The 26,630-nt window shown below is 40.2% G+C and overlaps 2 protein-coding genes across 3 annotated transcripts in view; one reads left to right on the top strand and one right to left on the bottom strand.

Moving 5' to 3' along the window:
- Window positions 1-213: 213 nt before the first annotated feature.
- On the top strand, window positions 214-21,351 carry ric8a (RIC8 guanine nucleotide exchange factor A). Of its 2 annotated transcripts, XM_022763030.1 has the most exons (15): window positions 214-443; window positions 5,461-5,508; window positions 5,826-5,843; window positions 8,381-8,594; window positions 9,608-9,762; window positions 9,887-9,967; window positions 11,113-11,212; window positions 11,481-11,668; window positions 12,732-12,826; window positions 12,944-13,094; window positions 14,195-14,290; window positions 14,407-14,551; window positions 14,822-14,966; window positions 16,901-17,020; window positions 18,606-21,351. In XM_022763030.1, the coding sequence occupies exons 1-15, from the start codon at window positions 348-350 to the stop codon at window positions 18,745-18,747; spliced, it is 1,794 nt and encodes a 597-aa protein (XP_022618751.1). In that variant the 5' UTR covers window positions 214-347; the 3' UTR covers window positions 18,748-21,351. The 2 variants fall into 2 exon arrangements, with proteins under 2 accessions (XP_022618751.1, XP_022618752.1); XM_022763031.1 differs by lacking the exon at window positions 5,826-5,843.
- A 1,533-nt stretch (window positions 21,352-22,884) lies between these two features.
- Window positions 22,885-26,630, bottom strand: part of LOC111234835 (F-actin-uncapping protein LRRC16A-like) — a 61,030-nt gene continuing 57,284 nt past the window's right edge. Inside the window, exon 41 of the mRNA XM_022763022.1 lies at window positions 22,885-26,540. Coding sequence (XP_022618743.1) covers window positions 26,050-26,540 — 491 coding nt within the window. The 3' untranslated portion in view covers window positions 22,885-26,049. The remainder of the gene's footprint in view (window positions 26,541-26,630) is intronic.

Below are 26,630 nucleotides of genomic sequence, written 5' to 3'. Positions count from 1 at the left end.
CAGCACTTTTCATACAAACAGTGTAACACAAAGTGCTTTAAAGCAACATTATTATTATTATTATTATTGTTATCCAACTAATATGCAAAATAATACAGGTATAACCTTTTTTTAAATCAGGAAATTTGTTTCGTCCGTCTTTTCCCGGGACACCTAAACGCAGCATTTAGCCTGCACAAATCCTCCCCGTTAATCGCCTCTTGCCGGCTGGCAGGGATTCAGAGACATCATGCAGTCATCTGTGGGTGGTGACAAACCATAGCGTGTATATACAATCTTAGTGACAAATATACACACACACAGTCCTTCCCTGACGGTGGATTGAGGAGGAAGCTCCAGCAAGGCCAATGGCGATGAAAATTGATTTAAGTACCATCATAGAGCAAATGCAGACGGGGGAGCAGGACGCTGCTTTGACGGCTCTACAGAGCTACAACAAGGAGGTAAACATCAGCACGGCAGTATAAGAACGACATGTCCTCTGCGTTGAAACATGAAGTTTATTATATACAGTAGTGTTCTGTAAATGTCTGTTTTACTGTCTTAGGATAAATAGCTTCCGTTCAAACTTTATGTCAGCTAGAAGACATCTTCAGTTTAGATGATGACGCTTGTGTTATCCTGATTAGAGGAGATGTTTTCACATCACCAAATAATATTATAATCGCTGGAAAGCTTCAGATCTTCATTGCATCATCTTTGATAAAAACGCTCTTAAGATATAGCAAACACTGTAACACAAACATATGTGACACAATTTGCCTATGTATTTCCACCAAGAGCTGAAGCTTATCCACGGAAATAAAATAAAGCTTATTGTTTCCTATCCAAGAGACACTTAACCAGTTTGGAGGCTTAATTAATTCCTGTTTTTGGCCACTCGGGGGCAGCCGAAAAAGATGTGAACATATAGGCCTACAGTCTATGGCTGTGAACCATGTTATTATAGCAAACATGTTGTTTAGACAACAGACAGAGCAACATTAGCCTGCTAATAAATGTATATCAAGTATTCACTCTCCTGTACTTGTGGATTTGTTTTCACTAGCTCCTGCGAAAACGTCCTTTAAGCTGCTAAATGCTCCATTTGTTCACCAGCTGCTCTCTGACTGTGTCTGTGTGCTGTGTGATGCTGAGCAGCTACTGGGCAGTGGCTTTTGTAGATCTTTTTTATTACAGCTCACTGAACCGAAACAATAAACACCTCAAAGTTAAAGTTCTGCTCATAGAAGTGACTGGTTGGGGAAGCTCAAACCATTTTATACCCCAGTAGGCCTATGGATGGAAAAATCTGTGTATGTACCAGCCAGAGTCTGCCCGACATGGAGCCTTGCATCCCTGACACACACTCAGTAACCTGATCATAATAGTTTCCAGGAAATTCCTTTTTATCAGCACTATAGTGTTTTGTCCACCCTGTGTGTACATGAAGCAGACGAGATAGTAAAGTACTAGACTGTACAGATGTGTTTAATAAACTGATAACTTACTGTGTATTAGTTATATACTTTGTCAATTTTAATTAAGCATAAATGTTAAATATTGAAAATTTTAATAGTAACTCAGTTGAACACAATTAATAATTAATTAATTTCACTCCAGCTAAGATTTGTTTAAGCTCCCTTGACAGACTGATGACATTAAAGGATAATTACAGGGTAACAAACTCTAGAAAGTTTGACAGGTGGTAAAGAAACCAACTGAATCAACTGTGGAAACCCTGAAAGAAAAAATACAAATACATTTTTTTATCCAAAAAACATAAAGTGAAGGGGGCAGTACTTTTTCCAGCCCTGAGTAGTGTCTGCAGGTCTTCTTTTCAGGCAATGCATGGCCCATCTCTATCAGCAAGGTAGGGCAAACTGTGCAGGTAAAATCCAGATAGAAAAATTGCAAAGCACTCTGCACCACTTGTTGTTGCTCATTAAGCTTATGCTTTGAGTGCAAGGTATTGATTGAGGGAGTGTCAGATGAATATATCTAACTACCACCGTTTGGTTGCCATAGAAAAGCTTAAGCAGCTGAGCACTACTCGTTATCAGAGGTGGGAAAGTAGCTGACCAGACATTTGCCAGACTGACCACATATAGTTTTTGAAAACACTTCCAATAGTGCATACATCTCATTTTAGTGTCACTTGTTGAAGATTGTTTTCAAGTGTAAAATGAGCTCATAATTGCTGCTTTTTGCCATTGGGGAAAAACAGTGACGGCATCTGCTGTCCTCAGCAACCGTCAAGCACCACTGGATGTTTTTGGCCCTCCAGCCTCAGGGGGCAGTTATGAAGACCAGGCCACAGTAGGAAAATTGAACTTACAAAATTAGACTTGGACAAACAACACAAACGTGAGATTTATGCTTTATCAGTTATCACTTGTACTGTATCTGTTTTCAAACAGTATTTGAAGACTCCAGGAATGAAGACTAAATGGTAGGTTTGACAAGTGTACTTTAACTTCCCCAAGTGTGCTAAAGAGCAGCTGCTTCCCAAGCTTTCAATGCACTTGAGCTGTACGACATGCTGCTTGCTAACCCCAGGTAAGCAGTGCTGCATGGTTCTCTCAGTCACTGAGCCTTTCGCCATGTGGGAGTTGATCTCGAAGGCAATAGGATTAGATTCCCTGATACACAAATAGAGATTCCTACAGCCCAGTCAGATCCTACTCTACTCCGAGATGAGGAGCTTAGTGCTGCAGGAGCTTGATTCGTTATATACTTTATCAGTTTAGTTCCGCTGTTAGCCTGCTCTGGTTTATTCAGACCCCTGAGTGTTTCATTACGAGAATGTGATGCTTCAAAATCATTTCTTAACTGTGAAGAAACAGTCCTAGGCACACATCAAATACAAAATGAGGGAATGAATTTACTTTGAACTTCTTTCTTGCTAAAGCCGCACTAATAGCAATATTCTTTTCATACCATGGCCACAGCAAATTCTTGATTCTGATTGGCTGGAAGGTATGGATTAACCTTTCACCACACATTTCACATTACGTTTCACCAGTTACAGAAATAAAGCTTTGCAGTTAGAGAGTAGTAGAGGTCAGCAGCAAATGAACAGCATGGCTAAGAACTCTTCCTTTCTCAACATCCCTTTTTCCTTTTTTCAAACAAAATGTATTCAGTAGAATTTCCCATAACTATTTCACAATCTGAAGGGATGTATTTTAACCCATGTGTGCATTAATGTGTTGGGAGACAATCCAGTAAGTTATCTAAGTTTCAAGACAGAAAAAAAGACTAGACATATACACATACCTACATACACAAATAGGTGTCCAACCAACAGACAAACAACAAAAGTTCAATTAATTTGTTCACTCCATAAAATGTGGCTGTGACCGTCATACATAGGAAACCCATTGTGACCATAACTTAGTAAATTTATTCATTTGCAGGCAAGTGACACATGATTTTTTCCATTGTATATACTTCATTAACTATCTCTGTCCATTCCTCTATTGTGGGAGGGTCAGGAAGCAACCAATGCCTTGTAATGTTTTTTTTACCAGCTGATATCAGTAGACTAAACAAGTGTTCATTGAAGTGGGCTGATTGAATGGATCAACCTTTTGTAATCAGACAGTATAACTGGACACCTATGGTATGATGATCATGTTTGTATGTGTCAGATTGATAGTAATCAGTAAATTGTACTCTTTTCCCAGTTTCCAAACTTGGCTCAGCTCCTGGCTCAGCCATGTGAACCCCTTCCTGTTTAGTTTGATGTTGCCTGGCAACGCAAACAACAGATATTTTGATGCGCAAGGACTATACAACTTGTCTGGTATTCTCTCTTACATAAACAGTGGATGAAGTAACTACATGTAGAGAAATATCTGTAACTCTACAGCTTCCCTCTTTTATCTCATTGTTTTGTTTTCAGCCATTTGATTCTAGCAGCAGCAGCAGCAGCAGCTTTCAGTGAAAAAGATCTAATACATGAACAGTAGAACAGCAACTCAAGAAAAAGAAAAGTATAGATAGATAGATAGATAGATAGATAGATAGATAGATAGATAGATAGATAGATAGATAGATAGATAGATAGATAGATACTTTATTTATAACCTAGGGGAAATTCATGTGTCCATTAGCTCACCGTTGATAATAATAATAACAGTTAATAATAAATAAATAATAATAATTAGATTAGTCCACTTCCTTTGGCTGAGGTGTTGTATAGCCTGATGGCAGTGGGAACAAAGGATCTCCTGAACCTCTCTGTTCTGCAGCGCAGTGTGATGAGATGTTTGCTGCAGCTGTAGCTGCTTCTCTGTCCTGCCAGAATGTGGAGAGGATGGTTGGTATTGTCCAAGATGGCTTCAATCTTACGTTGCATGCGTCTCTCAACAACAGTCCTGAGTGATTAACTAAATTAACTAAATGTACATACAAGTTGCTGTTAAATGATAAACTTTACTGTATGAAAAAAGGTCAAATTTACTACTACTGGTTTGGCTGAGGCTACAGCTATCACAGTAGAAACCTGTATAATAATGATGTGTTTTCAGCTTGTTCTGCTGCCTTTGAGTGACCAAAACAACAACAACAACAACAACAACAACAACAACAACAACAACAACAACAACAACAACAACAACAACAACAACGACAACAAACTGGTTTAATGTCTCCAGCTTTATTGAAAATTTTCAGTTTTAGTTTTAAATTTCCTGTAGATCAGAGATTGAAAGGGTTAATGTGTCAAGATGTCTGTTCTATCAGAATTGGATGGTGGATATGGTTATTGACTGTTAATAGGAGATGGTTTGTGAAAGGCAGTTGTCAGTGTCAAAATGAGACATCTTGTATAGCCAACCATCCACCTCACCCTCTTCCAGCTCATGCTGCTTCCATCTGTTGCTTCTGAAGGAAAAGTCATTATTAGCTCAGCTGTAAGAGCTTGTCAGGAACTTGTAAACATAGATCTTGTTTGTACAAATGATGAAACAAGACTAGATATAAACCTAGTTCATTTCTGGACCCTGTATTGGTCACCCACCCACAATAGTTCAGGGCAGAATTTCTACCCCAATCCAACCATGTGCCTTGTTCTTTGACACATGGGGGATGGGATATTCATAAATTTGAATATTCAATTGAAAACGAGGTCAAAATGTACCAACAGCATACATAAAAGGAATAGTTGTCACATTTCTGATTTTATTGTTTACACTGTAGACTGTCCCATAGTTGGACCGGTCATTTTGATCCTTCCAAAAATGAAAACAATTTTTGATTGTGTCAAACTAACATTTCTGCTTGCTTGCTTGTTCATGGCTACTTTTTCTATGCTTGATGCTTTATGCTTTCTCCTTCTTCTGCCTTTCCCTCTCTTCCTCTTCCTTTTATTCTCTTCCTCTGGTCTCATTTCTTTTTCTGCCTCTTCCTCTTTTCACTTGTCTTCTTTACCTCACACTTTTCTTTGTGTGTGCCTTCTCCTTTTATCTTCTTCAGATGAACCAGTGCTTTACTTTCAGCAGAGAAGAAGAGCGGGACAGAGAGGTATTCCTAACATTTCCCACCATACACTGACTCCTGTATGTCTACTTGCTGCTAGTCAGTGGAAAAATATCAATATATCTTAATGGTTACTTACATTCTGGTAGGTCAGGACAGAGAAGATCATAGAGTATTTATCTATAAATCTATCTTATTTATAAATGAAAGAAAAAACTCCAAAAACATGCAAGTACATTTACATTAACACGCAAGTCACCAGAGAAAGAACACATGGAAATTTACACTAGCCTTTTTCTAACACTCTCTCACCTTCTCCGTATCATCTGTCTCTCCCTGTGTGTGCATGCCTGGTGCTTTAGGAAGGGAAGTTACAAAAGGTATGGATAAGAAATGAACAACATGTTACTCTTCTCATAGTTTATCTACACCTTCTGTCATATTTCCTCTGTTGGTTAACTCCCTACAACCAAAAACGAGAAGGTGGATGGGGTCCTGATGATAGGGATTTATTACAGAATGTAAATCATGGAAGAGAAATTAAAATGTCAGTGAGGATGCTATTGGTCTTGAACTTTATCTGTCTGGGAATTGCAGAATTGTTTTTCTGTATGTTCAAACTATATCAAAGGTGACAGGACACCTAGCATAACCAGCAACTCAGTGGAGGTGTGTAGAAAGAGATTGAGAAATCAGGGAGGGAAGAGACAACTAGAATGGAAGGTGTGGTGAATGAATGACTGACTCTGCATTTCTCAAGACTGGTTATTTTGGATGAGGTCTAAAGATGGCGTCAGTATCTTGAAGATGAAATGTACAGTGCGTTGTAGAATGTGTTCATTGTCTTCTTAAGATGTTCCTCTTTCATTTTAATAGCTCTATCACCAAACTAAATCCAAGATAAACTGTTTGTCAGTAGAAGTATTGGATCAGTTTGTTTCCCTGTTAATCAGTTCAGAAGTTCAATAAAAATTACACAAATGCAAATCAGGTAAGAGCACCTTGTGGCAACCACAAGCAACAGCAGAGTGGAAGCTAATGGAGCTAAGATAAAGAATACATTTTATCATAGAACATTACGCATGGATGAGATGAAGTGAGTTGCACAAATCAATGCAAAACTTATACTGACCTGGTGCTAATGAGTTATTTTGATCATATCATAGCAGTGTTATACAACACACAATATGCCATAAATGATGCTCCAACCTTCTGTAGGCTGTGTTGTTATGTTCGACCTGACTTATCCCCACATCTAAGTGCACTCTCAGCTCACTCTGCTTGTGCGTAACAGGCACATACTGCACCTGCTTATGTAGGTGCATATTATTCTCTTGATAATGTGTCATTAAAACACCAGTGGAATACTGAGCCACTGCCTTCAGACCAGGTTTTTGTTTGTCAATCACTTTCTGCTGTCTCAAGATAGCAATGCACCTCATTTTAAGACCAACACGCCCATGGGCGCTCAGATGGGCGCAAGTTTATCTGCTGTTTAAACAACGTGGGAGCTTGACAGGAAAATGACTGTCACTCTGAAACTGGCAAAAACACTTGTGTTGCACTTTGCGCTGGGTGTAAGATAGAGCCCTGAGTCTCAATATATTTTCAGTTTTGATGAAAATCGACCTCTGAGCTGATTAAGGTGAACCACTGGTAGTCTAGAGCATTAACGCTGAAAAGTGCCAGGTACCCAACACATTTAGCACATCTGTAACTGCCTTTGAAATTATGTATAAATATTTCTGAAAAAAAACAGAGCTAAAAGTGTTCCTATACCCAATAATCTAATACTTCTTCATTTCACAACTTTATTATTATGTATCCTGGGATAAATTCTCCACCTCTGATGAAGTGCAGTGCACAGCTGCTTGGCTTGTTTACAAGGAAGCATCCCATCCACTGCATTTGAGACAGCCCTACACAGGGCTAAAAAGGCAACAACTTTACAAACTGATCCTTGTTAAATTATTGTTTGTTCAGTTTAGCTTACCCGGAAAGCACAGGATACATCGGTGGTTAAGTATATCGGGAAAACAGAAAGACAAGTTGGTTCAGAGTTAGGGTTGAGCATATAAGGTGCAGCCTTTGCGTGCCTTCATTATCCAACAGACATGTGCACACACTGAGTGTTCACCTGCACTCAGACTGGACGAAGATATTATGCAAGACAGCTTAGCAGACGCATTTATCAGAGCCAGTATTAGCTGCCTGCATCGGGCCACTTCATCAGCCAGGAGGCATAAGTGACTTGAACTGTTCTGTGAAACAGGGTCACTACTGCTTTTACAAAACAGAAAGATTCACAATATTCTCAGTGAAACCACTCCCTCGTAAAGAGCATCTTAGCCATGTAAAATATTTAATATACATAAAATAGCAAAGCAGCTTAGATCCAGCATTTTACATATCGTATGAATAAAACTGCTGTTCCCTCTCTCTTACATTTGGCAGTGTAGTTGAAATATTGTTCACTATTTAAAGTAGCTGTTAAAATCTACTCAGCAATCAAAGCTGTGACCTGATTCATTTGTGATTCATAATCCTCCAAAGTCACACCATGAATTCCACCTGCAGGTACACTTATATATGTATTAAGCTGAGCTGAATGCTAAATATGAACAACCCTGTGTTTCTGTCATTTAACACTGCATTAAAAAGTGAAATCTAGTCTGAGACCGCCTTCCCCTTTTGACCCCACTGAGTTTCACTCAGCAATGTGAGTATAGATTTTGACTTTCATTTTCTTTCTGAATCTGTAACCTTAAAAAACTTTCAGAGGGGAATTCAGATAGATGGTCAAAGTAAGATATTTAAACGCTATAATTTGAATGGTATTTACACTGAATGGCTTTTGTGGCCATTCTTTGCTTCCATAACTATAAATCTGATTTGATATATCTGTTGTGTGACACAGCACCTGGGTGAGTTGGTGCTCGGTTTCCTGAATAGGGAGTTGCAGCCTTCCTGTCTGCTGGCATGTCTAGAAACAGTTCGCATCCTGTCCAGAGACAAACATTGCCTGGACCCCTTCATCAACCGCTCTGCCATGTCCACTCTCGCCCGCTATGCTGGCATCGCTGTGGCCAGTACTGCCACACCTGCCCACAATAAGCCAGAGGAGGGCCAAGGTAATTCCTGTCAACCATTTTCGTTTTGCCACATTTGAAGTTTTAACCTGGTGTTTCTATTTTGTTCCCCTGACACTTGAAGAAATAAAATCACATTAATGCACCAGTCCTATTGGTTTTTACATTGTCTTTCACATGCATGCGGCTTGCAGAGATTGTATTTAGAGATGTTACAAAAGATTACAAAAGATTATAATCCTTATTAAACAGTTGAAATAAAATATATTATGTAATATATATAATATATATATATATATATATAATAATATATTTGTAAGACTGGCTTTAGATTGAATATAGTCTTGAATTTTTCAATTTCTGAATTGCAAATATGTAATTTTATACAATTTTCAACTTGGCATAGAGGGAAAGAGTATATTTTTTACACTTCAAATCTTTTATACGGTGGCCCTGAGAGCTCAAAGCACTGCATCTTAAGAAAACACATGCAAACAGACAAAACAACCCTGACACTTTGCTGCATATCATCTCTCTCTCACTGTCTCTATTGGAATAAAGGGAAAAAAATAACTGTGATGAACACCCATGTTGTTCAATGCTTTTAATTTAAAAAATCACAAAATATTGAACAACAGGTTTATCACTTTTTAGTATCTCCTGGAAACACTTGTGTTGTGTTGTAAGTATTTACAGCTCATGTGTTGTCAAATTAATGAAGATGTTTTCTGGAGTTTTGTGTGTTCTGTCTGTTTGCATGTGTTTTCTGAAGCTTCAGTGCATTGAGCTCTCAGGGCCACCGTTCCTCTGCATCGATTGTATGTTTGGCTTTTTGTTTTATATGTTGCTCACTTCTCTTGCTGATTTGTCTAGAAGATGTTACACAGGTCTTAAAGTGTGATTAATGTGTGGGACAGTACAACTAATACCCACTCTTCGACCAGCAGCTGGGTTTATCTTCTGTCCTCAGTTCTTCACATGAACCTTTTAACCTTAAAGCAGTCTAATTATAGGTTGAACGTGCTACTTGACTTTGCCATGATTTCTGATCCTAGTGGAGGGTGAGGGGGGAGAAGGCGAAGATGTAGAAGATGTATCCAGTGAGTTGGTGAAAGAAGCCTCCCCTCCTTCAGAAAACCCTGACCAGGAAGTGATTGTCGAGGCTCTCAAGTCCATTTGTAACATCCTGCTACACAACGAGACAGGACAGGTCAGTCTGCTCTGTGTCTCTTTCTACCTCCATTTAGATGTAATCCTCAGATTATGTTGATGCTTAATATAGCATTTATCTATGGATGGATGGATGGATGGATGGATGGATGGATGGATGGCAGGTGGTAGCTGCAGACCTGCAACTGATAAAGGGTGTGGCAGAGAGGCTAAAGCAGTGTCATGATCCCACCTGGAACCATGAGGTATGGACATTGTCGCCTCAAAGCAAGAGGTGATGGTGGGTTGTTTCCATGTGTTTTTAGTGTGTTTGCATGTTTCCCACTATTGTTTCTTTGAACTCTAAGGTTAGGGTTAGCCTTCATGGGTCCGATTTTTAACCAAGGCCACAAACTTTTCTATGCCTCCATGCTGGTAGCAGCTGTGGATGGAGACATTATGTTACTGGGTTGTCAGTCCATCCGCCCCATTCTCGTGAATGCAACACCTCAGTACCACCACTTTGAGGGGGAATTTCAAATTTGGTAATTGGACAATGATTGGACTGATTAGAATTTGGTGGTCAAAGGTCAAAGGTCAAAGTCACTTTGACCTCACAAAACATTAGTTTTTGGCCATAACTCAAGAATTCATACTCTAATTATGACACAATGCAACACAAATGTCAAATGATGAAGTGATGGTATTTTGCTTCGAAAAAGTCAAAGGTCAGCTTCACTGTGACATCATAATGTTCTGCAAAAACCCTTTTCTGGCCATTATTCATCACTGTAACTCAGGAGCAGAAGTAACCATATTTCACATTTGGTTGGTGGTTGATTTTGGTGGCTGTGGTGATTGTGTAGATCACTCACTTCTGCCGGGCTGAAGATGTGTGTGAAGTATCCACGTTTATTAGAATTTGTAACTTCTTTGCAGCAACAATCATGGCAGACAAGAACAACAAAGCCTAACAAAGTCAAGTCAAATCAATTTTATTTATATATCCTTATATCACAAATCCACAATACACTTAATACATTTTATTAAATCCCTTCAAAGTCTTCACTACATACAGTATATTATGAATCAGTCATGGATGTAAGCTGCAGCATAATTGGTTGGCGGAGACAAGGCAGTAATTCCAGTTTTGAGCCAAACCTATCAATACCTTCATACATGTCTCAGCCCACAACAGCTGAACAAGACTTAGCCTGAAATAAATCAACAGCTATAAAACAGGAAATAGCCAATCAAAGAATAACTATAAACACAGACTGACCAGGCATGGATGCCTGCTGTTGCTACTTTACAGTTTTTGATTCTCTGTGCAGAACATACCTTCCAGCTATCTAACCCCACTCTGAAGATAGACTGCAATAGTCTCCATGTGTCTGCTCTCTCTGTCCAGGTGCGTTTCTTTGACTTGCGCCTCACCTTCCTGCTGACTGCCCTGAGAGTGGATGTCAGGGCACAGCTGGCTCAGGAGCTTCACGGCATCAGTCTGCTAGGTGACTGCTAACCAGTGTAACAATGACACTTCTCTCTGTAACCACTGACCCGGTTAACCAACATCAGTTCTAGGTTACCAGTCTGGAAGGTAACCACCCAGGTCACCAACGTCTGTAACACCGAGGATGTTCTGATAAATCTATAACAATATAACAAGACATATGAAAAAAGTTCAAACATCATTTGACAATCTTTTACAAGAAGTAAAGGATTTTGTGAACGGTACAAAGAGCTTTAGTTGGTAACTTCCTGTCCTGTGTGTTTTAGGCAACCAGTTGGATGCCACTCTGGGTCTGTGTTGGCCAGATACATTGGAGACGGCCAGGGCAGGGTTAGAGGACGTCCCACCTGAAGACCTGCCCCCACTGAGTCGGCAACAGACGGAACGAGCCATGGAAATACTGAAAATATTGTTCAATATCACGTTTGACACGACAAGGCGTAAGGTTGACGAGGTAGTGAAGAAAATTACACCTTATATAATCTAATCATTTTAGCCACGTTATCATTATACTAATAATTCTGAATTATGGTTTTAAAAGTCATTGATTATAATAACTGTGTTAATGTACTGTATGTCAAAACAAAATTATTTATTTAAGAAACACGTTTCTGTGTGCATCAACTTGTCACTGTCTGATTTCCCTTGGTGGGTGTTAACTCTCTAGAAAAGCAGCAATCACTCCTTGGGTTTGCACATCCAGGCTACTGTACCTTGATTAGTTCTTCTGTCTGTACGTGATGCATTTGGGCAGCTCTGTGAGACCTCCCCTCCTTTATTGAGCTAAATGTGATTGGTTTTGTAGCTACTTGGTCAAGGAGGATTCCTCCTCCAGTTATTTAGAGGATCACCAAAGTTATTATAATTTATATTGAGGGGGATATGAACTAAGTTTTATGCCATTCCATCAAACAGATTTTGAGATTTTTCATGGGACACATGAAAACTCAGACCTGCTGTGAGAGGAGAAAGAATTCAATCCATACTCTGGAGACCTTTAATATTTTACCAAATATCATTGCAATCCATCCAGTAGTTCTTGAGACATTTCATGCCAAACCAAAAATGTTAACCTCGAGGTGACACTAGATGAAAAGTTAGGGGAATAACAAAGTCCCTGTTGTTCCTCCCTCTTGAGACCGTCAGTCTGGTCCAAAGCTGGTTGACTGACTTACTGACAGAGGAAGATCAAATGGCCACAGTTACAGTCACAGGAGCACTTGTAATACGTTACTGTCCAATCCTTACATATATTAAATATGAAATCAATCATGTTAATGATCTTGCTGTGTCTGTGCTGACCATGCCAGAAATGTTGATGCTGTCCTTTGGAAGATGTGAGATATGAAACATTTCCTTGTTTCAGTGTCAGAGAACAACACAACATTAGTCAGGTTCCTCTGCCTGTTACACAAGCAAAAGCAAAATCTACAGTACAGACACACATTTGCAGTGATAAGGTTTCTCTTCAGAACACCTTAACAACATGTGTGTATCTGTAATGTCTGTGTGTGAAGGAAGAGGCAGCAGAATACAGACATCTGGGAGCCATACTGAGACACTGTCTGATGAGCCATGCAGATGGAGAGGAGCGAACTGAGGAGTTCCACAGGTAGGACAACACACACTTTACTTCTACTGACTGTTTCTCTGTTAACTGATTACTTGAATCACAATCATTGCTCTTCCTTGACACTGTCCCGCTAACCCCTCCCCTTCCTTTTCTCAGCCATACTGTTAACTTGCTGGGTAACCTCCCTCTGCCATGTTTGGATGTACTGTTGATGCCCAAGGTGCAACAAGGCTCCATCGAATACATGGGGGTCAACATGGATGCTGTCAACATGCTGCTGGAATTCATGGAGAAAAGACTTGACCGGGTGAGACAAGTCATTACTTCCACTATGATGAATGACCTGAGGTACATGAATTATAATATGCTACAATAATATTATAGATATACTTGTTTGTTCTGGTTTGTTACAAGTTAGGTATTGTGTCATATAATTTTGGTTAAAGCTATAATATCTATGTTCTAGAATAAAGCTTGCTAGCTCATCTCCTACTTCCTGATTGAGAAATGTGGATCAAGCCTTGGGCCCCGCCCACCACCTGCTTGCTCCAGGTGGACAGGTGAAAGAGCAGAGAGTATCAAGATGGTTAGAGGAGGAAACATCAGAGAGACCCACATGTCTGAGCCTCAGTCAGACCCAGACTCAGATGAGGAGTCTGAGACCAGCACCAGAGACTAGCAGCCGGATCAGAACGGTTAGCCCAGTTAGCATTTTTTATTTGTTTATGTTGTTTGTTAGCTTGTAACTGGCGGTGGCTGACACAGTGTTAGTGGTTGTGCTAATGCTAACTTTCTCTTTCTGTACTGACAAGGTTTCAGGTTTATTTACCCCCCCCTCCCCACAAGTTGACAGGATTGGTTCCTTAGGTTTGTGATGTATGAAACCCTGACTGTTTGAATCTGTGTTTATGAGACTGTCATTGGTTCACTGCAGTTCAAGGTGGAAACACTCAGTCAAGGTGTTGATGATTATTTCACTAATCGTATGTCTTGTATTTTATAAAAACGTGGATGTTAATGAGGTTAAACACTGGAGTTTCATCAGAGGGTCTTAAGATATGTTTTGTAGTATATTTTAACCAAAAAATATTAGAAAAAATTACATACTGTAGTATTTAGTTTTTTAGTTATTTAGACTTAGACTCAATGAAATCTGGCCAGACAAGAAACACTAGTGATCAGTTTGTATCCAGCAGGTTTATCACAGGCCAACTTCTGCTTCAACTCTGACCTTACAGTAGTTGTGTACACACACTTCTCAAGGGGTAAAATGAGCAGCTGCCCGATGGCCCCAGATCTCTCGAGGGTGGCTCATCAGTGTTTTATATTGAGGTGTTATTTGCTGTTGTAGTCCAACTGATTGTATTTGTTATGAAATTATAAAAATATGCTTGTAATTTTAATAAGGGACATAAGCTGAAGGAGACCCTTCTCCCATCACTGAACTTGCTGACTGAGAGTGGACGCATCCACCGAGAAACCAGGAAGTTCCTCAGGTCAAAGGTCAGTACTGGGCTGAGGAAAATAAAATTCATGATCAAGAGATTTATTATGAGCACTGCCGGTGTTTTGATTGCTCAGGTATCCACGTGCATGCATGTGTGTGTGTGTGTGTTTAGGTTCTGCCCCCACTGCGTGATGTGAAGAACAGACCAGAGGTGGGCAGTTCCCTTAGGAACAAACTAGTCCGCCTCATGACACACATCGACACTGACGTCAAGGACTGTGCTGCCGAATTCCTCTTTGTTCTCTGCAAAGAAAGTGGTAGGAAAAAATATTTTTTTATCATTCCTGCTGAATTTTATGTGACTGACTTTAAGTCCATGGCTCACTGTGACATTGACCATCTTGACTGATCAATCGTGCAGTTAGCTATGGATGAACAAATATGTGATATGAATTAAACCTTGGTTGGTACAACTTGAACTATCACTTCAAGATTCAGTTGAGCCTGAACTGGATTAAGTTGTGGCTCTTGTTGGATTGGTTCTGTTGACTTGCTGCCATATTAACAGTAATATGTTTTCTATCCAGTTTCAAGGTTCATTAAGTATACTGGATACGGTAACGCTGCAGGTCTGCTGGCTGCTAGAGGACTGCTGAGGGGGGGCAGAGACTCCGGGATCTACTCTGAAGATGAGGACTCGGAGACCGAGGAGTACAGAGAAGCCAAGGCTCAGTCAGTACCACACTGTGTCTGATGTAGTGTTTTTTATTGCACCTTTTCCAAAAATGATAGTAGTAGTAGTTTTCTAATGAACTTAGCAGATCTGTGTAGTTCTTGAGTCTTTATGTTTAACCAATAATCTGTCCATTTCCTGCTGGCCATGTGAGTCCTGTTCATGGTGGCAGCAGGCCATGCAGGGTAGCTGAGACATCCTCCAGCTCTTAATCCCAAGGTATTCCCAGACCAGGTGGGATATACTGTATAACCCCACCAGCATGTTCGGGGTCTGCCCCAGAGTCTCCACCTGCAATACCACCAAAGGAAGGCATCAGGGAGGCATCTGATGAGAGGCCTGAACCAGCTCAACTGACTCTGTTTAACACAAAGGAGCAGCAGTTCTACTCTTAGCTCCTTATCTTTCTCCTAAGCCTTGCTTATGTTGGCTTGCAGATGCATACACAGACAGCTACAGACATTACAGACCCATAGTTGTTTTCATTTATACTCCACATGGAGGGCGCGTTCCATACATGTGCAATACATCGTCGTCTACACAGTCTGTACATGTGCACAAAATGGCAACATTCATGCAAGACGAAGAAGAGCTGAGAACCTCCTCACACAGCCTCTCTTCAAACTCAGTGTCCATGTTTGTTTTCCAGCTCATGTGCAGCGGGTACCTTTGTAGCCGTGTGGACGTACCAAACTGGTGGGTACGCAGACGTCTAACACCAGCGTCGTGCACTGTACACACAGCAATGATACAATTTATGTCACGCCGACCCCAGATGGGGTGAGCCCAACCACCATGAACCTCATTTTGGCCACTTGTATCTGAAATCTAACCATTTTTGTCACTAACCAAAGCTCATGATCATAAATAAGAGTTTGAATATAAAGTGAAAGGTAAATCTAGAGCTTTCCCTCAGGCCCACTCCCTCTGCACCACGATGTAGTGCTGAGAAAAAAAGACATAGTTTTTGTCCATACAAGGACTGAATGAACAGCTCCAGCACTGAAGACTTCCTTGGTTTCCTCCCATAAGGTACCTGGAGAGACGTAGTCATAAGTCTTCTCCAAGTCCACAAAGCACATGTAGATTGAGTGGACATGTCCCTGCAAGAAGGAACAGCTGTTCTAATGTTTTGTAACCAGGATGAAATCTGCATTGTTCCTCCTGAGTGGGAGGTTTGTCTTCCTTCCACGAACTTGGTTGAGAGCTCTCTCAGGGCAGCTGAGCAGTTTAACATCCTGGTAATTGGATCACAACTGTGACCAAACAAGCCACAGTCCGTCTGACCTCGTAATAGCTGTCAACAGTTTCAAGGGTCACCTGGACTAACCAAGCTCCAAAAGATTACCACTTTGCTTCCAGAGTGTGTATGGCCCTCTGGGCACCAGTGAATGGTCCAATCAGATTCAATGTAGTCAAGCTTCCTGAGGATTCAGGAAAAAATCCTGGGGAGGTGTGAGCTGAAAATTTTGCAAACAGAACCTCATGGCTGGGTTTACCTGGTCTTTCTGTCAACTTGGGGTTGCAGATCTGATGATACGACAGCAGAATCATCAGCTAAGGAACCAGGTACACTAAGCAGCTTGAAAATAGTGTTTATTGTGGATAATTCCAATGAAAACAGCATGCTGGTACAGATCAGGTAAGCCATTCCTTCCAGTTACCCCACTGCAGGTTTCTCTATCATTGCCTATATGGTAAATAGTAAGTGGACTGTACTTATATAGAGCTTTTCTTAGTCTTAACAAAGGAAGCCACATCCCTCCTCTCCAGTCACATGTTGAGCTACACAGTTTGAACACAGTTTTGTAGTGACAACACAGCTGGGTTAAGACAGAGGCAACACTAAATGAATTAATTTAGAAACTAAAGATTATTTAGAGCTTTTAATTTTGAAAGATGTTGCTGTTTTCTGTTTCTCTTTTGTCTCCAGTATAAACCCAATAACAGGAGTGGTAGAGGAGGAGCAGCCTAATCCCATGGAGGGAATGACGGAGGAGCAGAAAGAATATGAAGCTATGAAGTTGGTCCGCATGTTTGACAAACTGTCCAGGTTAATGAAAGCGCAACACACACAAACACACACATGTGACATGTGCACTGGTTTGAAGTGATCCACAGTACATTCTGTTGTCATCTGTAATTCATTTCAAAATTGTTGTTGTTCACAATAGAAAGCTTTATACCAAGTACATTAAAGTATAAAAATACAGTATACATCAAAACTTAGAATGCCCCTATGTCACTAAAATGTCTTCATTTAAATACATGTCTGTGAAGTCAATATTGAGCCTATGACTCACTGATGAAACTATAGCAATATTTCTATATTTACTGTATTATGAAGCGGGTGTGTCACAACGTTCCTGAAGAATGCTGAATTAAGTTGTTGCTCACGCAAACCGAACGTTTCCTACTGCTGCAGCTTCACATTCAAAAAATACAAGACTTTTATTATGGAGTCACAGGAAATGCAGCATGTTTGTCAGTGAGTGTAGCACTCAATGTGATCATTCATCAAAAATGCATCAACAAAACAAGACAGCAGTGATTTTTGTAATTTTCGGTTGGTCAGTTTGAAATGTTGCAGGGAGTAAAGAAGAAGAAGGTGTAGCCACAGTGAAGAGCCGCAGGCTGATTGCACAGGGCTGACAGTGAAACATGGAGGTGGAGGCTGCCTGAGAGCAGAAGGTGTATGGGAGATGACATTTATAGGTGGCACTATCAATGCAAATTTGTCTCAAGAAGCAGGAGAGGGATTTTCCAACATGACAATGGTCCCAAACACACTGTAAAAAAAAATACACAAGAGTTTTAAAAGAAGAACTAGAATTTCCCTCTTGTGGTTGCTTCTTCCACCAACCAACCAATTTACAGGAAATATGATCACCATCTCCTTCCTGAGTTACAGTGTACCAGAAGTGTTTTTACAGAACATTGTGATGTCACAGTGAAGTTGACGTTTGACCTTTTGGATATAAAATGTCATCACTTCAAAACAAAAACATGTTTTGAGGTAACGGTGACCTTGACCTTTGACCTTTGACCACCAAATTCTAATCAGTTCATCATTGAGTTCAAATTAATGTTTGTGCCAAATTTTGAAGAAGTTCCCTCAAAGCGTTACTGAGATATTATGTCCGGATGGATGACCTGAAAACATAATGCCCCCTGCCTCTGACTGCCGCTGTCAAGGAGAGCGGAGGGTGGAGCAACAACACCCCTCCAGCAAAGAGCAGCAGAACATCAAAGATGTAAAATGAACTGTCTTTTGCCAGACCTTTTAATTATAGTTTAATTAGTCAAACATTTCAGATGAGTTGGCTTCATTCTTCTTGGGCTGTAGTTTAAAAACAAACTGTATTAAATGAACAGGAATTATAATTACATTTTACACATTACATTTTAGTGACATTGACCAGGGCTACTAAATAAGTGAGGATTTGATTTATGTGAAGAGGAAAATATATTTATTTTAGTATTTTGTGTATTTGTCCATGTTTTATAACTTAAATTAGAAAGAATAAACAGACAAGACTGAGAGTCATTTACTCCAGTGTTTTCAGTAGTTTATTACTCTCAGTGCTGCAGGCTCATTCAACATCCACTCACTGCATTTTAACCATCTCTTTCTGCAGGACCAATGTGATTCAGCCCATGCAACTTGGTATGGACGGGAAGATGAGAGAGTTGACTCCGGAGGATATGTGTAAACTGACCCACAATCCTTTGTTCCAGCAAGAGGAGCCAGTGAACTCAGACAGTGAAAATGATGCTTAAACACAGACGCTTAAAGGCAGAGACAGATGTAAACCCTGTGACAGTCATGTCTCATTATTCAAAATATTCACATGCCCTAGGGTCCAGCCTCTTCCTGTTTGTTTGTTCTGATGGGGGGTGTGGACAGGTGGGATTAGATTAATCAGTGTGAACACACGGGAGACAGTTTGAAGGACCATATCACTGGCTTTATATGTCTATATGTTCCTGTCCACAACAGATCAACAGTGTTTTATTGCTGACCATTTTTCAAAGAATAGCACTAGTTTTCTTCCTCCCACACATCTGTTTCAGTACATTTCAGTCCAGTATGGAGACAGTGTGAAGGTAAACCTTAAAATGGATACTTGGACTGAAAAGAAATATCTTTCATTCACCAGAGCATCAAAGCTGCATAAAGAGCAACATTTCCCGTGAGCTTGGCTGTAGAATTGATCCATTAAGATGGTTTCATGTAGGTCTGGACGGTCAAGATGTGACATTGTTCCTCAGTCAACTCAAACAATCAACAATTTCAAGAGGCTCCTTCTTTTGATTTACAGCAGCTGCACTCAGGGGGCAGTGCATGTCCAAAGGTGGTTTGAGGAAATTCTGGTACCTTAGACTTAAAATGCTTGGATCTTAAAAATGATGCACTCCCTGGGATTGACTGATTGCTCAAATTCCAAAATTTGCATCCAGCATACTGTTTTGAAGCTCAACAAACACATACAAGAGATCATATGAATATATGACATCAATTTTGTAATTTCTTTCATGAAAAAGGTTGAGGTAGAACAGGCGACTCCCAAATCTCAGATACCGGGATGCTCCCTGAACACACCACCAGACAGACTTCAAAACAGTCCTTGCTTACAGCTCCATCACCACATGACCACAACATTACTTCTGACAAAAGTTAATAAGCTACACAGTTTGCAGCCACTTTAATTTCTATATTATGATGAACTTGAACCTAATGGCTGGAGAATCAGTCAGATCTCCTTTCGAAAATGGTCAACAATCCTGATGTGATCTGTTGATGGTAAAGTATGAAGAAAGCATCAGTGTGGCCCTTAAATTATGCTCCTGTCTAGACAACAACACGTGTCTCTGTTCAAGTGTGTGTGTGCCTGAGCTCCGTGTGTGTGTGCACATGTCGTCTTTCTCTCAGAGCTCAAACGCTTCACAGAGGTGGTATATGTCTATGCTGGTCATGGTTATTTATTTCTGTAGGTCTTTATTACCAGCATGTCAATCATCAGACAGTCACAGTGTGACATGATGCCATGCAGAAACACAAACTACAATCACAACTCTCTGGGCTCTGCCTGTGACCCGACACCGCTAACAACATATTATCCCAGTGGTTTGGATTTGATTTGCTGAGGTTGTGAGGTCGTCACCTTTGAGGTTTCTGCCACCACCTCAGGTCACAGAGGTGAATGTAATCTGGACTGTAGTCAGTAAAGTCTTGAAAATGTCTTCCCACCAACAACATCCCAGTTACTGATCCTCAGGACAATCCACAGGCCTCTTGTTTGCATTGAGAACTGTTCACAGCACAGTGGGTACTTGTCTGTGTCTTTATTTGAAGTAGAGCTTTTTAGGATCATTTTGCTGGAGCTTTTCATGGTCAGGTGATGTGTCATTTCTACTTTTCATGAGAGCAGAAGAAAAGGTATGAAAGCTAGCCAAAGTGATGTTGTTCAGTTTGCAGCAATAGACTCAGCTGTATTTTTAAGAAGAAAAAAAAAGATGAATTTTAGATGCCTGCTGTTTTTCATGAAGCTCTTCAGATGTTTTATTTTTAGATGTGAAATGTGAAACTGCAGACAGATAAGTTACAACTTTAGACTGGAGATGAAATATTCTTATGCAAAGAAAGAGTCTATAATCTGACACATATTCTATATTAAATGTGTTGATATTGTTATTGTATAGCTGAAAACTATCATGGACTACATATACATTAAATGTGTTTAAATGACATAGTTGTCGTGTTTATGATGCTGTTGCGGTGATTCTAAGTGAAAAAGCAAAGCGCTGCACCATCAACATGGCTCTATCAGTGTGTTTGAAGTGTACATCTGTTAGAATCATTCAGCTCACACTTCACAGAGAGGTCACAAACCAGGTCACATATTAAGGACCGTAACATTTTGATCCCTATGAAACTTTTAATTTGTCTACAATTACTTTCTGGAGATATTCTGTAGCCATTTACCAACAGTTTACCCACAGACAGTTTGTGTAATAACTTCCACTTTCACATGGTTTGAAGTGGATAATACAGTTTTAAATGTGAACTGTCTGATAGCTCATGTTGATGTCGCCTCGTGGTTTTCCTCTGGGCTCAGATCTGCAGTGGCCCTGAACAAACACAATAAAAAACAGAAAACACAACACAACAGCAATCCATCAGCAAAACACAAATGCAGCAACACATCAGAAAATCCAACAACTAAGGTTCAGGAAACGCAACAGCATTAAAATAACAGATCAACTTCAAGGTTTCAGACTTGTGGAGGATTTTTTTCAGTAAATGTGGAGAGCAAGCGTTGCACCATCCACAGCAGGCAGGAGAACAGAGGGGAAGGTGTGACCTTCCTCACCTGAACCGAGTGCTCTACACCTGACTGCACACACACCTACGAGCTACATGTGTATCCCTCACCTGCAGCAGTCTCGTCTTCCATTATGATCCCAGTGTACTTAACAGCTTTGATCCACCAGCGGGGAGCTGCCTTACTGCTCTCTGACACAGTGAAGAGCTCCCAATGGGAGATATGAGGGAAGAAATGGAGCTTAACTAAGGATAAAACAAAGGAAATCATTATGTGGGTGCACCGAGGAGTTGTGGAGCATTATGTGACTAACTCTAACAATGTGGATTAAAACAGGGAATTTCAAAATACAGAACAAATTAATAACAACTTCAGGGGTATGCTGTGACAGTTTAAAGTTTCTGCTCTTCTCTGACGCAGCTCCTCTTCACCTTCTGGCCCATCCTGACACTAACTCCCCCTGGTTCAGCACAGTCTCAGTCTGCATACCAACACACCCTTTTCATCTCTTGCAAATCGTTTGATATCCTGTTTGTATTCAAACATTAAAGTTCATACTTGACTGGTGAACCTTGACCTGTGTTCTGAAACATTTGCCCATTTTACATCGTCTTTCTCAGCCACTGGAGTTGGCAGGATGTTTGTTGAATGGATAGATGGATGGATGTTAATGAATCTTTAGTGGTTTCTCCTCCACTTGGAAAAGTGATTTGACATAATCTTAACTCAAGGTCCACTCAGAAGATTTTTTAGAGCTTTCAGGCACATCTTACTGTCTTCATCAGCTGGTAGTTTGCTCAGCTGTCATGTAGTCAGTTCAGCCCACAGAAATCCAAAATATGACATACAGTATGTCCCTATATCAATGTGATGCTGCCATATGTCACCAATAAGGGGATGTATTTTTATCACGTCGTCTAGATATATGAAGATACAAGTTATATAACAAAACATACAACATATATGAAATACCCATAGTATAATTTGTACATATATTGAAAATATGTACAGAAAATATGTACAGTGCATGATTTTTTATTTTATTTTTATACAACACAGCATATATACTGTATATATATATATATATATATGCTGTGTTGTATAAAATAAAAATTCATAAATGTACAAATTTGTATATGCCAGATATATATGTCAATATATGAAATTGCTCCAATTTTAAACAGGTTTGATAAATCATTTTTAGATTTATGTACATTAATTTCCCCTAGGGGATAAATAAAGTATCTATCTATCTATCTATCTATCTATCTATCTATCTATCTATCTATCTATCTATCTATCTATCTATCTATCTATCTATCTTTTTCATGTATGGAATGTGCATACATTTGCATATGGGAGGTGTCTCATGTAACCTACTTCTTCATGGAATCTTTACGTGACCAACTGTTATCACCTGACCGCTCATATTGACTGTGCATGGGGAGTTTTGTTCACTATACATAAAATACTGTTTGCATGTATTTTCCTCACTCGCAGTGTGTTGAGCTCCCAGGGCCACTGTACTGACAACATTAAACAAGAGAACCAAAATAAAAGCAGAGAGTACAAACTTATGACACAACTCAATCAACTTTTTAATAATTATTAACAAGTATAGGTATGGATTTACACTCTGTTCATAACTTTGTTTTTGTTTTCTTTATGTAGTTTTTTACATATTCTGTGCGTGCAAGGCAAAGATAAACATGACAGTAGAAAATAAACTCTACCTCAGGGTGAGACGGAGGCTCAGGTCGCTGACAGCAGAGGGAGCTGAACTGAGGTCTGTTCTCACAAAACACACACCACTCTTCACCACCACCCTGAGAGTTTGAGAGACTGAATACACTCATGTTGTTATCTCACACAATATCTGATATATATTCATATATTGGTCTCTTATCTGGTCCTCCTGTGATATGATGGATATAGTGATAACATATATGTGTTTGTGTAATGGAAGGACTGAACCTGAATTCATGTTAACAAGGCAATAGCAATAAAAAGTGGATGGAGTTCCCACGAGGATGACATGAAATGGGAAATGGATTTGAAATAATAAAATAACCAGAACATGAAGCTAATTTCTTGAATCATAAATGTTTTTACACGTCTGTGGTAGAAGCAGCATTGGTGAGAAAAAAAAAACTGAGATGTATCGCTAAAAAAATCTATAAACATCCAATTAAGACAAAATCTTGTTAATCTTAGTTTAACTCCAATCCTTTTCACTTTAGAAATGTTACTGAGAGATTCAAAGGTCTGGTGCTTCTGAAGAGATTTGTGATTCTATCCCAGAGGCAGAATCCAAACAAATATGGTGACAAATGTGAATGAAACTGACACAGACACTGAACTGTTGTAAATGGACTGGATTGAAATAACAGCCCTAAAATGAACAGACTGCACTGAGGGCTTTTCCTTCAAAGCAAGGTACTTTTACTGTTCTACCTGATGGTTTTGAAAAACCTTGAATTTATTGTTCGTCCACTCTAACTCACGAGCAAATAAAATTCAAAGCATATTGTTGTTTTCTTCCTCGATGGTAGGAGTTCACAGAGACATTGAGGACACTGTCACTGTGCACTACTGAGGTCCTGCAGTGGTTCTACCGTCTCACACAGTGTGCTGTTTTGAAGGGCTGCAGCCAAGGAGCGGGTCCATAAACACCAATAATTCATTGTTTGTTTCTACTGTGTCTCATCTGAGCTCCAAACAGCTGGAGAGAGAGAGAGAGAGAGAGAGAGAGAGAAGAGCGAGAGAGAGAGATGGAGCGATTGGTATGAAAAGGGAGTCACTGCCAGTACAACAGGCCTTACAGCACAGTTATACTTGAGAACTAAAAGCTCAGTGTCTATAAAACCATGAGCTTTACGTTACTTTACGTTACTTTACGTTACTTTATGTTACTTTACGTTACTTTACGTCGTCTTCCTGAGCACATTTGCAGCTATCCAGAACTCTCACTGAGGAAATGAAAGCAATCGAATTTAATTGTACATAAGCCCATGATGTATTTCATTTCAACCCCCCACCCCCTACCCACCCATAGGAGTACAATCTAATTTATATCTAACTATCTATTCTTACATGGACTGGTATATCAAAAATAAGACATCTGCCTTAATCCAGTATATTTTTCTAGTATACTAATGTATTTTCTATTTAGCCTAGAGCCTAGAGCTGGGCCTGGTTCACACAGTGTGTGTCTGTCTTAGTGAAACCTCAGTACTCAGTGATGCCACTTAATGCAGCTGTTAGAGACTGTGAGTAAACTGCTGAACCTCAGTAGTAATAGTAAGCAGTTAAATGAACATCATTGACACTGACATGTTGCAAAACAGATGATACAGCCGAACTGATATTTACTAACACTAACACAGCCTCTGTCTGGACACTGAGTGGATGGATGTCACAGTGATGAGTTTGGGGCAAAAATAAATCCCTCTCCAAACAGCTATAAGAAAACCAGTCAGAAAACAGTAACTTAGTCTGAATATCAGACTAAATTAAGAGGGAATTAAAAATGGGATTTAAAACATCATGCAAGAAAGATTTTAAATTTAAACATTTTCCAAAAATGCCTAATTAAAAATGAACTGGAGTAAATGAGCTTAATGTGTCTTAATGTAGATTAATCATTTTAATGTGTGTCAGTGTAGTTGAAACCTGGTTATATTCTGGAATTTAAAACAGTTAAGAAGGCAAAGTGAAAAGACATAAACTACATGATGGACTTTATAAACCTGCTATGATGTTCACATTTCTGTCAGCAGGTGTGAAACCTAACACGTCGATGAGCGACACACTTAAGTGTTGTTAAATGTGCCATCATTTTGTGGAACGAACACAATAAAGACTTCACCTCCACCGGCTGATGCTCTCATCAGTTTACTCATTCGTCTGATGCAGGCGCACCGACTCTTAAAGGTGCATCCAGACAAAGCAAAGGGACTTTTAGAGGTGGCACAGTTGCACATTACTCAATGCAAGTGGATGCAGCTTGGCCCTGGGTGGTCGGCCTGAGAGTTAAACAAGTTCAAAGTATCAATTTAAAAAAAAATCCCTGCTTATCCTGCAGCTGTCTGTATATCAGTATATATGCAGATGAGACAACAGCGAGTCTGGAGCAAAGATAACGGAATGAAGTCCCTTATTGACATCAGTCAGAGGATGAGCTGTCAACACACACAGACACACTCTGAAGGTTCACGGTTGGTGTGTATGTTGCTATCTAGCTACAGCTAATGTCTGTATATTTGTTGATTGGGGTAAACAAGCACAGGCTGCAGAAACCAGCCAGCTGTCAAAGACTCACACAAACCAAACCAGATGCTCCCAATCAACTCACAAAGTCAAAATAAATTCAGGTGAATCTTCAAACAAGTGAAGGTCGGCAGATGAAGATTGTTCACATCTTGGAAAATTCAAAACTTCTCTTGTTGTGAGCATGTTGTTGTCGGACCACTGGACATTTGTGCAGTCTGTCAGCTGTAAGCTATCCATATAAATAAGCACCAACCGCGTGTAATAAATAATATTCATCTCTCTGCCTTGGAAAGAGAACACACGCAACAGCTGTTTTCCACAGGAGGCTGCTCTCAGACCTCCTGCACCCTCCCAGTTCCTGATCTCAACAATGTCACAGACCCCTCCCTCCTCTCCCTCCAGGTGTGTCTTTTCTCCTCAGGTAAGTCAGTGTGTGTGTGTGTGTGTGTGTGTGTGTGTGTGTGTGTGTGTGTGTGTGTGTGTGTTATTCAGACAGAGGGGGCTCAGTTCTTTGGTCTGCTGGCTCTGCTTCTGTCATGTGCTGTTGAGAGGCTGCCTCTCTCCTCTCCTGTGTGCTGATTCTTAGATCCACTGTGCCGGGGCTCTTCTTCTTATGAGACAGAGGACTTACTTGGGGGTTGTCTTGGGACTCTGATGCAGCTGGGATTGTGCTGGGGGTCTTGTCTTGGGGTGGTGGGCACACTAACAGTTTTTCTAGAGTTGGGGCCAATTCTGGGGCTGTGCTGGGGCTCCTCTTCTGAGATGTGGGGGTTACAGGAGGCTGGGTTAGTGCTGGAGGCCTCTCTAGAGCTTTGTTGAGGGCTGCAGCTGGACTGAAGAGTCGGGGGGCTGATGCTGCTTGTTGAGCCTGAGCTGTACAGGGGGGGCACCCTAAGCCTGAGGCTTCTTCTTCTCCTGGAGGGGGGTGCTTGGACTCCTTCATCTCTTCAGCTGCCTGTCTCCCTGTGTCACAGGCTGGGTGGATGAAGGACATGCGGAGAGATGGATGCCAAAGAAAAGAAAAAACAAAGTAACAAAGAGTAAGAAAGATAGAAAGGAGGTTGT

The sequence above is a fragment of the Seriola dumerili genome, unplaced genomic scaffold (assembly GCF_002260705.1).
Source record: "Seriola dumerili isolate Sdu_G_001 unplaced genomic scaffold, Sdu_1.0 BDQW01000465.1, whole genome shotgun sequence".
Taxonomy (NCBI): domain Eukaryota; kingdom Metazoa; phylum Chordata; class Actinopteri; order Carangiformes; family Carangidae; genus Seriola; species Seriola dumerili.
This window is presented reverse-complemented; position numbering and strand designations above follow the sequence as displayed.

Bases quoted from the DNA above. Each gene is read 5' to 3' on its own strand.
- ric8a (XM_022763030.1), top strand. From the start codon at position 348: ATGGCGATGAAAATTGATTTAAGTACCATCATAGAGCAAATGCAGACG. The intron at 9,968-11,112 runs GTATGGACATTG...CTCTCTGTCCAG, and splicing joins ATCCCACCTGGAACCATGAG to GTGCGTTTCTTTGACTTGCG. The intron at 11,213-11,480 runs GTGACTGCTAAC...TGTGTGTTTTAG, and splicing joins TCACGGCATCAGTCTGCTAG to GCAACCAGTTGGATGCCACT.